Genomic DNA, 11,026 nt, shown 5'->3' on the forward strand with positions numbered 1-11,026 from the left:
CGCATTGCGCCAAATTTATGCAACCTGCATATGTGTTCATGTGTGTGTGTGTACTTTATTGGAGATGAGTGCGTGATTTTGTTTAAATAAGCTGTCAAGTGTTGTGCATAAATTAAATGTGGCATTTGCTTTTATTTAAAGTGTTAAAGTTTGATTGATGGATTGCAAAAGATTGCAAATATTGAATAATAATTAAATTGAAATTAAACTGACGTTACTCACCTCTGGCACGCAATAAGCATAAGCATGCATATGCATGCACTTATAAGCATGTGTGTGTGTGTGTGTGTGCGGCAGCTTAAAACTGTAAAACAGGAAGTTGCTCGTTGGCTTGGTTAGCCAAGCCCAGCCAAGCACTCGACTCTATCTTCCTGACTGCCAATTGTGTTGCTGTTGCTGCTGCTGCTGTTGTTGTTGTTGTTGTTGCCGTTGGCCTTGCTCAGGTGCTCGGCGCGTTTGGCAGCTGTTTTTGTGTTTGTGTTGCACAGTCATTGTTAAGGCCCGTCGGATGTTGCCAAGTTTAGGCATTTAATGTATAATTTTGCAGCATTTTAATTACATGTACTCGACTGGAGTCGACTCGACTCATGTTGCTGCTGCTGCTGCTGCTCGCTCTGGGTCATAAAGAGTTTGCCTGCAGGCACTGGCATGTGGTTATGCAAATTGTTTGGCATAAAACGTCGCATGACTTTGATTTTTCGTTGATATGCAAGTGCATTTAACCTAACGATTCTAATGGCAAATCATCGTTGCATAGCTTGAGGCGCAACGCAGCGAACTTAAATACAAAATTTAAGCATTTAATTCAGCCCTTAATCCGTAGCCCCACCACCCCCCAGCACATGTTGCCAACTTTTTGACAGTTGCAACTGCCTGGGGGCTATGAATTTGAAAAGCGCAGCTGTTGCTTTTGCTTATGCAAAGTTCCCGCTGCTGCTGAGCTGAGTGGATAACTTAAAGTACGTTTCCCCCCAAAAACTTTTGTATAAACATACGAGTATATGTATGTATAGCGACTCAATCACAGTCGGAGAGAGCACTCCCCGAATGGCAACTCGATTTCAATTGCTCACCCACTCAACTTTCATTCTAGCAATTTGGCTTGACAATAGTCATGCATTTTAATTGAGCAGCAGCTGCGCTTCATTCACCACCACCCCCAACTGGGGTTGCTCCCACTCAACGCTAAACGCAGCAAATTGTGGCGTTTTAAAAAAATATTTATACACTTTTTATAATTATCTCTGTTGTTGTTTTTTTGCTGTTTTTTTTGGCCAAAAGCAGCGCAATTATTTGTAAAATATTTATATTACAATTGAATTGAAAAAGTTTCAGTGTGTTTGTGGCAGCTGCCGCAGCAAACAATAAAAAAAAGAGGAAGCAGAACAACAAGGAGCAACTTTGCCACACTAATAAAATGAATGGAAATTAAAGCACTGCAAGCACATTCGCTGAAGTGTGCAAAACAATTAAGTTAAAATTGTTATTGCAATTTGAAAACAATTGTCAAATTATGCAAATGCCGCCTGATTGCCAAGTATTTTTCAACACTGTCTCCAGCCCCACCCCCTATCCACTCACTCAGTGGGTTGCTCTACGCTTCATGTAAAAGAGGTAAACAAGTCGCTGGCAGGCTAAAGGTGCAGGTGGTAGCTGCTCAAAGATTTATGGCCACTGCCTCGGGCTACGCAAGTCTACAAAAGTCTTTCTTCTAACGGTGGCGGGTGCGGGGGCTGGTGCGCCACAAAAAAGTTGTAAGTGGCACGTTGTGACGTTGTCAACTGCAAGGCGATTGCAATTTGCATAAAAATTCATTGGTTATGCGGCAAGTTGATAAAATTCAAGCAGAGCCAACAGCCAGCCCAGCCAGGTTTGTAGAAGGGAAGGGGAAGGGGAGAACAGGGTGGCTTGGAAATTGAAAGTACTTTATATGATTTGATGCGAAGTTTATGGTGGCTGAGTTTACTTTAGTGTAGGGGAGTAGAGAAGAGAAAGAGAGCAAAATTCCAAAGCAAAAATTAGTTAACTGATTAATGAAATATAATTGCGCCAAATTGAAAGATTCAAAGATTATTTTTTTAATTAGCCAGTGCTAATTATTATCAGTATAGCCGCAGATTCCAAATAAGGCATACAAAATGGCAAAAAAAAAACTAACAGGACAAGTGAACAAATTAAAGTTGGACTCAATCAACTTTTATATGGTCAAATTTAACGATTTATTTTTGTATTATTTATTTACAAACTAATATAATAAATAAAAGTGGTGGGAGCTAGCTACTGCTGTTTTTGTATTATTTTCGCCGATTGTATATATATATATATTTGAAGCTGCTATATTGTATTATTTCATAAAATATATTTCTTCTCGCTTATCTTATGTTAAGTTCATACACTCGCTTACTGTAGCTCTCTTGATGTTAAGCTCTCTCATTTCAACTATAATATTTAGAAGAAATAAGCATTGAAGTATTCGGCAAGAAGTCGAAGTCGACGGAATTGAACGGAAAATTTGATTTAATGCTTTATTGGTACAGTATTTATTTCAAGTTTTTTCTTCTTCAGATAAATCCGCACTACTAAAACGGCAAAGCTGCTTATTATTTATATATAGCTTAAGAGCTAAGTCTTTAAAATATATAAAAATTGCCTTATACCTTTTTATTAATATTTATTTCAGTTTGCTGTTGCCTTATGGCCAAACAGCTGTGTCAGATGAAGCACAAAATCAAGTCGATATAAGTTGACGCTGACCACAAAATCACGGCGTGTGTGCCACATCCGTAGCTTATTGCTGGGCACTGTTGTTGCCGCTGCAACATTTCCGTTACATTAACAAAGCGCCATTGAGCGACACGAACCGACGAACAAGCGAAAGCAACAAAAGCAACAAAATGGCGCACACACTGCGTTTTAACAAGCAACATAATAAAGAAAATCAAAATACAGCAACAAGCTGTGTGGGGTGGCAAGTAAAAAAATAGTTTGGGGCAAGCGTTCACACACACACACAGACACATTCGCTCTCTCGCTCGCTCACTCGCTTTGAAATGCGTGTGCTTGTTTCTTTTTTTTTGGTCAGTTTTTGTAATTGAATCACGTTTTGTATTAAATAAACTTTTCAAATTATCGAAAAATTGACTTGCACTACAAACGCTGCCTAGTTTCGTTTACTTGTGTGCGTGTGCGTGTGTGTGTGTGTGTCTGCTTGTTGCGTGTGGCACGCTCATTAGCATAAAAGAAACGCCATTCGCTGCTGTTTCATTTTTTATGCAAAACACTTGACAGCCTCATTAGTATTGAAACGCTCAAAAGTTGGATGAAAGCCAGCCCTGAACCCGAACCCGAACCCGCAAAACTCGTAACAACTTTTGGCTGCGCTTTAACGCGCACGCACATAAGTATGCAACACGTTTTGCAATTGCTGCCCAACACACACACAGCGGCACACACACATACAAACGCATTTTTATTTATTTATTTGCATTGCTTTTTAATACGAATTTTCAACTTTTTGTTTGCGGCATAATTGAGGTAAAATGAGTTAACAAACAAACGTATTCAGTGTACGTTTTTTTTCCCGAGCTCTGATCACGTGCCAAGCGAGAAGCGACGTAGCTGGTCATTTATTGAGCTACCTTGTGTGCGCCTGCCACAAGCAACAGCAACAGCAGCAACAGCAGCAGCAACAACAGCAACACCAACAATGTAAGCTGCATTCCTTTCATAACATATTTTGCATGCAATGCTGCGTGTCTGGCAAGCTTGGCGCCGTCATTTTCACCAGACTGCTGACCAGTTATGTAAGCTGCCACTACAGTAGCTGCTGCCGCATGTTGTCTGCAACACCCACCCACACAAACACACATATACACACATACAAGCGCACAAGTTGTTTTCGCGCCATTTGCACGCGCCATGAATTTTTCATAAACATTTAAAGGGATTTCATTACAATATACACAGCTATGTATATGCATATGTTTGTTTGTGTTTGTGTGTGTGTGGACATTTTTACATATGTATGCGCATATGCACGCTTATTTAAAAGCTCTTGTTGTTATCGCATTTGCCTGCATTTTGTATGCGCTGTAAATATATTTTTACACACACACACAGTCATAAACAATAATCTATGTACAATATTATTATATTTTTAATATGCAAATAAATAGTCATTTTTATTATTATTATCATTTTCTAGCGTATGTCATGCTCTGCTCTGACTTACTTATTGCTTCTGCTTGTTTGTTCGCCGTTGGGGACGTGTCCATTAAAAATTAAATTTCTGCATTTCAACAGCTGCAGCTGCATTACGTTTAACTTACATTGCACAATTATTGATGGAGTCAGCTGCAACATAAGAATAACAAGCAGAAGAAGAAGCAGCAGCAGCTGCAGTTTCCATGCGGTCAGTGGAGCAAAAGTTAAATTGACAGCGCTACGGCAAGTAAGCTCATTATTAACCCATTATGCGTTTAAGTAATCTGGCCCAAATTGTTAGCTCTTAATACACGGCTGTAAATGCAATTGCAGCAAGAAATACTCAGCAAGGCTATGCATTTAATTAAGCATTAAAATATATAAAGAAAATGCGTAAGATTATCTTTAACAAATCAGCAAACAATAATAAAAAAGAATTGCAATTTAACTTGCAAAAGATTGCAGTTTATTTTGAGGCTGAACTGTTGTTGTTAAAACTAAAGCGCGCATCACTTTTGCAGATTAATAAAACAGCTAAAGATAATATAATTATTGCTGAGATTAACTGAAAACAGCAACAAGAATGAATTAAGTTTGAAATTTCAAATCTGTGTCAAGCTGTTGCCGATTTAGATTATAGCACAGATTATTAAAGCTATATTTTTTAAATTTATTATTTAAGATTTCTGCGTATTGAAGTTCAGCGGCTTGAATGCAAACCTAAGTTATGTGTAATCAACCTTAAATATTGATAAGCTTTGAAAGCATAGAATTGAGAACAAATTGTCAATATAAAAGATGTTTTTGGTTTTGTGTGTCTGCCCAGATGTTGTTAGTTTATTCTTAGCGCTTAAATTAAATAAATGCAATCGTGTTGCCATTTGCCTTTTTTTCCTTGCTTATCATTGCAACTAAAAGTGATCTGTTTTAATTTAAAGAATGTAACTTTATAGCATCTTTGGCCTTTCTGCTATTTTAAAAAACAAAAACAGACAATTATAAGTTTAGCTGTTTGGATTTGTTTCAAGCACGGCACATTTGAAAAGGATTTCTAAGAAGAGCCACAAGCGACATAATTGCAAAATATTAACACAGTTTAGTTTTGAAATTCTTTTAATGCCTTTGAGCTCTTTAGCTTTTAAATGCAACTAGAGCAGTCGTTGTACTTCGAACTTCGATTCCAAGAAGTTCTAATGCATTTGCTTGATGTACTTATTTCTAAATCTCTGTCAAGTAAATAAAAACATAAAGCTTTAGGCTTTATTTAGGAAATCTAAGCTGCTTATTGAGCAATTTGATAGCCTCACACACACTCTTTCTCTCTAGTGCGGGGGCCAAGGACATTAAACTAAGGCAACGTTAACTCAGCTTGCAAATCTTTTTATCAGCCACAAGCAGGCCTAGGAAAAAGCTCGTTGAGTGCCACAATTAGAATGGTTAATTACGCCCACGTGGCTGTCACTTGATCACCAATTTGCAGTTATGTAGCCGTAAGGCATTTCATTAAAAACTAATGCCCGCTAGCAAATGACAAACTATAGCTGCTTAAACGCAAAACTGCGAGTCAGCTTAAAAATTAACAACACCCCACGCCACAGCCAAGCAGCAAATTGTATGAAATTAGCGCCCGCCCAACTGCAATCAGTGGGGGGTGGGTGGTGGGTGGTGGTTGGCGGCTTTAGTCAAATACGAGTAGAGTACGCGCATCTAAAAGCTGCGAGCAGTTTTCACCCTGCCACTGACGTTATTCATATTTTATAAACCCAAAACGGCTGCTGACTGCGCCATGAAATGAAAGCTACGCACACACGCAAAGAGAGAAAGTCAAGCTGCCAAGTACAACAATTATGGTTTCACGTTATTTGCATTGCGTGTGCTTATGTGTGTGTGTGTGTGCGGCATATGTGTGGCATGTGGCATAGGTGTGTTTGCACTAACGATTAACCTTAGACTGAGAGCCTGACTGAAAGCCTGTCGCTTGCTGTCAGGATAATGGGAAAACCATTTATTTACTGCAACTCTGCAAAGAGCCGGCAACATAGGCTTTTATTATAGCCTAATCATATTGAAAAATATAGTCAAAATATATTTTAGCTGTCTAGCTATGTAAAACTCCAGTTAAAAGTCAAGGTTGACTGAACTTTATCAACAAGTCTTCAAGTTGTGCAACTAGAAGTTGCTTGTGAAGCTTACTATAGTTGACGTTCAGGTTGACGATAAATATTAAGTTGACATCGACAACAAATTATTAATATATAATTTACGAATATAAAAATTAAGTTGGTCTGAAATCTTAATGAAAAAATGAAGCACAAGCTGACAAAGCGAAAACGAACAATGTGATTGCAACAATTGAAATTTTGATTCGATTATTATTATTTATTAAGTCGCAGCCAGCATTGGCAAAAAGTTTGTCATTATTCAAAACCAATATATAAACTTGGAGTCAATTTTTTGTGTACAAAACTGTTGTCCATTGATATTTTACTTGCTTAATATTTAGCACTTCTTTACACTAAGATTGATAAGGTTTATGTCAACTTTGACATACTTGTCAACTAGTGTAAGCGTTTCCTAAGTTTGTAACCACGCAGCGCATTGAATATTCGTTGAGGACTTATCAAACGCTCACATGTCAAACAAAATGCTGGGAGAGACCCTTATGCACATGCTGGCCTGGCCTGGCACACTCGCATGCTCGCATTCGCATTCTTTGCATATTTATGCTGTTTTAATTGTCTGTTTGTTTGCACGCATTTGTGTGCTAATTATTGTCAGTTAGTTGACGCATATGGGTTTTAATTAGCGTGAGCCCTATTAGGTGGGATGGGATGTGGGGGCCATGAGGAATACTAATACTACTACTGTTCGTGGCAATGCATTTAAATACAATGCGCATTTTATATGGAATTTTTAAAGCGCATGTAAATTCGATATCTAAAGCATTGTTTGCCATCGACATTTTCAATTTAGCAGCGCATATGAAAATGCAATATACATGCAGTAACTAAAAATTGTTTTGAACGATAGCCAAAATATAAAAGGAACAGCCAAACGAACAAAGCTGCTGGGGCTGTATGGGTGGGTGGGGCTTGGGTTTGGGTTTGGGTTTGGTGCAAGGTTTATTTCATCGTCTAAATGGAGTAGTCGTTGCATAGATTGTGGGCTCTGGTCGCCATGCCATTTGTTAAGTGCAAGTTCAATAGCATTAAGAGTGCAACACAAATAACCATAAATTCGAGCAAAATGCTGCAAATTTTGCATATTTTTACCAAAGCGAAGAGAAACGAAACGAAACGTTTGCTCTAACAGAAATGAAGTGTTTTTCAATGTGTTCGTGTCTGTGTGTGTGTGTGTGTGTGTGTGTGTGGGATGAGGAGTTTTCTTTCAGTGTGATTGGAAAATGCTATGAAAATATGTATGTATGCATTTTGCTTGTTGAATCGCCAGCAGCAGCAGCAGCAGCAGCAGGGCCATTTTAAATAGATTACGTATACGCTCTGTTGCTGATTTTGATGTGATTTATATGGGCGCCGCAATGTCCACGCCTTGACTATGGAGCGCATAGTGTGCGCTTTGTTGTCCACTTGCCAAAGGAATTTGCCACTACTTGAAGTTATTTTAATATTTACGCCTGTGTAACATATGGGCGAATATAAAAACCAACAGCAAGCAGCAGCAAGCAGTAGCAAGCAGTAAACAGTAGGCGGGGCAAGCAAGCATGTTACAATAAATTGCCAGAGCAAACCACAATGATTTACTGCAGCAACAACAGTTACAACATCCAGAGCCACTATACGCACCTTTGTGTATGTGTTGGTGTGTGTGTGTGTGCTATAATTCTATTTTCTACTCAAAACCACATTTATATTTATTACTTTAGCATAAATCTTGTCGCATTTTCGCATTTGTGTCGAATTTGTCGAGTTTACTCACACCCCTCGCCCCCTCGTCGACTTGGCATGTGCTTAAGAACCTCTGCTACTGCCCCATACGCCATTTACACGTCTGCACAGCTTTGGGTAAACAATCAACTGACCCCCCAAATAAAGTAACTTCGCTTGGCTGCCATACCTGATGCTGGAAGTGGATGTGGATGTTGGTGGTGTGAGTAGTGCGAAATATATGGCGTGTTTTTGCTTATTTCCTCATTGTGTGTACATGAAATGAAGTGTACATAATTTGCTAGCCGGCCCCAGCATCAATTTTCCACACTGCGCCAATAAAAGCAGCCAAGTTGTCAAATACCAAAGTTAGTTGACTCAAATAACTTCGGCACCTACTTATATTAGTTTACTTCAATGACTCTATGCAATAAGCAAGCTGCGAGTAGAGTGAATTGAAATAAGTTTAGAAATAGATAATGTTATTAAATGAAACTTTAATGTGATTCATTTTAAATTAAAGCGGCACGTGCTGTTGTCAAATTCAGAGATCAAGTAAAAGTAGAGCACGCGCTCTTATCATAGCGCCCAAATAAGCTCAATTTTGAATAAAAATATGCTAAAATAAGCTACCCCCACTCCAACACGCAACTTATCAGCCAAGCATATGTAATTCAATATTTTGCACACTAGATTTCACAATATAAACAAATTTTATAAGCTATTAAATTTTCAAATACGCTAGATCTAGCCTGAAATAAGCTAATCTGGCAACACAGTCTGAGTGAAACAGCTGATCAGCAGCAGTCTCTCGCAATTGCAAATTTTGTCGCTCTCAACGATCCACGCGGGGGTGTGTGTTAGAGTGCGACAAGTGATAGGCCATTGAACTCTCAGATTACGCAACTGCTTTTATGTTAGAGTGGGATAGGTGATATGCAGTCGAACTCTCACAATTTAAAATTTGCCAGCTCGCTCACAGCTGCACATTGGTTTAAAATGTAATTATAACAACTGAATTGGGTTTGTTTTTAAATGAAATATTTTATTTTTATTTTATTTTTTTGGGTTTTATCATTATCTGCACTTGCTTAAGTACAAGGTACGTGTCTCCATTCTTCCAAAAAATGCAGCCATTAGTTTGCAGGTATGCGATATTATTATTTTTGCCGATATCGTTGCAATTTAAGTTTGGGCCATTGAGATTGCTGAGCAAAAACGTACATAGTATTATTAAGAAATAACAAGCAATAATTGTATGCTCACCTGTCGTCACAGCTGGAATACCACCAAGCGCCTTTCAGCGTTTTCAAACAATCGTCTACATCGTTTTGATGGTCAATTGTGGAGAACTTAAGGCCACGTTGGTTGCGTAGGGCATCTCCAGCATTTCCTCTGTATTCTCCAAGCGACTTTATTTCGTATTCACCGGCTTCGTTGGCTATACTGAACTCATCATAGCTCGCATAGTACACTTGATCGTTATGATCGACTAGATGTATGTATAGTTCAAAGGGCGCGTAAGCCGTCAGGTGGTGCAGGTTTTCCAGTCCAATAAAAAAGTCACCCTCGACCGATCCAAAACCATTCATGTAATTCAACCATGTTGTATTGAAATCAACATTGCCGTGTAGACGACGCTGTATAACAGTCCAGCCATTGCCATTGGAATCGCAAGATACAGCAAACGTTCCATATTTGGGCAGTCCTATTGTGTGTATGGAGTTGTTTTTAAACTTCAGACAGTTGATGGGGAAAGGGTCTGGGTTGTCGAATTGAATATTCATTCTACTGAGACCGAAGAAGTTGGTAGAGTTTGGTGTACTACAAGTTTGTACAGGTGGCAGCTTATCTATAATTTCTTTAAGTTTGGCAATTTCAGTGTTCCTCTCTTTTAGTTGAAACTCTTGCTCATGTCTTATTTTCTTCATTTCGACAATTTCGTCATTTTTTGCTTTTAATTTATCTGTTAAGTCTGCTATATAGTTTAGCAGAGGCTTGGTTATCCTAGTACAATACTTTCCACACTGTACTTCCATTTCCTGCGATTGACATTGCTGTAACATAATAAAGTCCACTGTAAATTGTATAAAAATTGTTTAAGCTTTTGACATTACCACTGTTTCTGTTATTGCCGAGCTTAGCGTCAATATGCCGAGTATAATTAAAAAGAAATACACAAATTTTGTCATTTTATTACTTTAAGTGATGAGCTCTGCAGCTAGCAACAAACTAAATGCGAAAGCTTTTATCAGCACCCTTCATATATGTATAAAGCAAAGCTTTTATTATCGCTCATGTCTTCATTCATAAATAATTTGGCACTTCATATGACGACATCAATCTATAGCTTTAGCGTATCTTTAGCTTTTCGCGTAGAGCTTCGCAAAGCTCATCAATTGGGTCCATTTGGAATAAGATCAGAGGCGTTGTCCCAGCGGCTGCTCTCAGGGCTACATCTCTTGTTATTTTTGTCATCACCAATTTCTTGCTATCTTTTTTTGCCGTCGTTAGCAGCCCTGAATGTCGCTGTTTAACGAACAGTTTGCCTTTGCTTTCGTACAATGGCACCTCCTCCTGTGGCACATATCCGTGCTTTACACGTCGCATCTTACGCCAAGTGCCATCCGGACGTTGGGTAGCCGGTATAAACTTGCTATCGCTATTTTCCAAATAAGTACTCATGACTTGTTTTAAGGGCGACAATGTGACAATGTCAATAATCAGTAATCGACTTGAACAAAATCGATATTTAAAATCGAATGCAAATAGTTACATTTATATGAATCCGTTTCCTTTAACAGTTATTTGATATTTAAAATATTTATTAGGTTAGCTTAGTAGTGGTTTCGATCTAATTTATAATTAATTAATTATAATACCTATTATGGGCAGTTGATAACCAATCACAGGAAAATGATGCTTTATTTCAGCCAAGA

At 38.4% G+C, this 11,026-nt stretch overlaps 1 protein-coding gene across 1 annotated transcript; it reads right to left on the reverse strand.

Moving 5' to 3' along the window:
• Window positions 1–9,138: 9,138 nt before the first annotated feature.
• On the reverse strand, window positions 9,139–9,874 carry LOC108594750 (ficolin-1-A). Its single transcript, XM_017979889.1, has 2 exons — window positions 9,354–9,874; window positions 9,139–9,295 (listed from the first exon to the last, which is right to left on the reverse strand). The coding sequence occupies exons 1-2, from the start codon at window positions 9,872–9,874 to the stop codon at window positions 9,139–9,141; spliced, it is 678 nt and encodes a 225-aa protein (XP_017835378.1).
• Between the last annotated feature and the right edge of the window lie 1,152 nt (window positions 9,875–11,026).

Source organism: Drosophila busckii, chromosome 2R (assembly GCF_011750605.1).
Source record: "Drosophila busckii strain San Diego stock center, stock number 13000-0081.31 chromosome 2R, ASM1175060v1, whole genome shotgun sequence".
NCBI lineage: Eukaryota > Metazoa > Arthropoda > Insecta > Diptera > Drosophilidae > Drosophila > Drosophila busckii.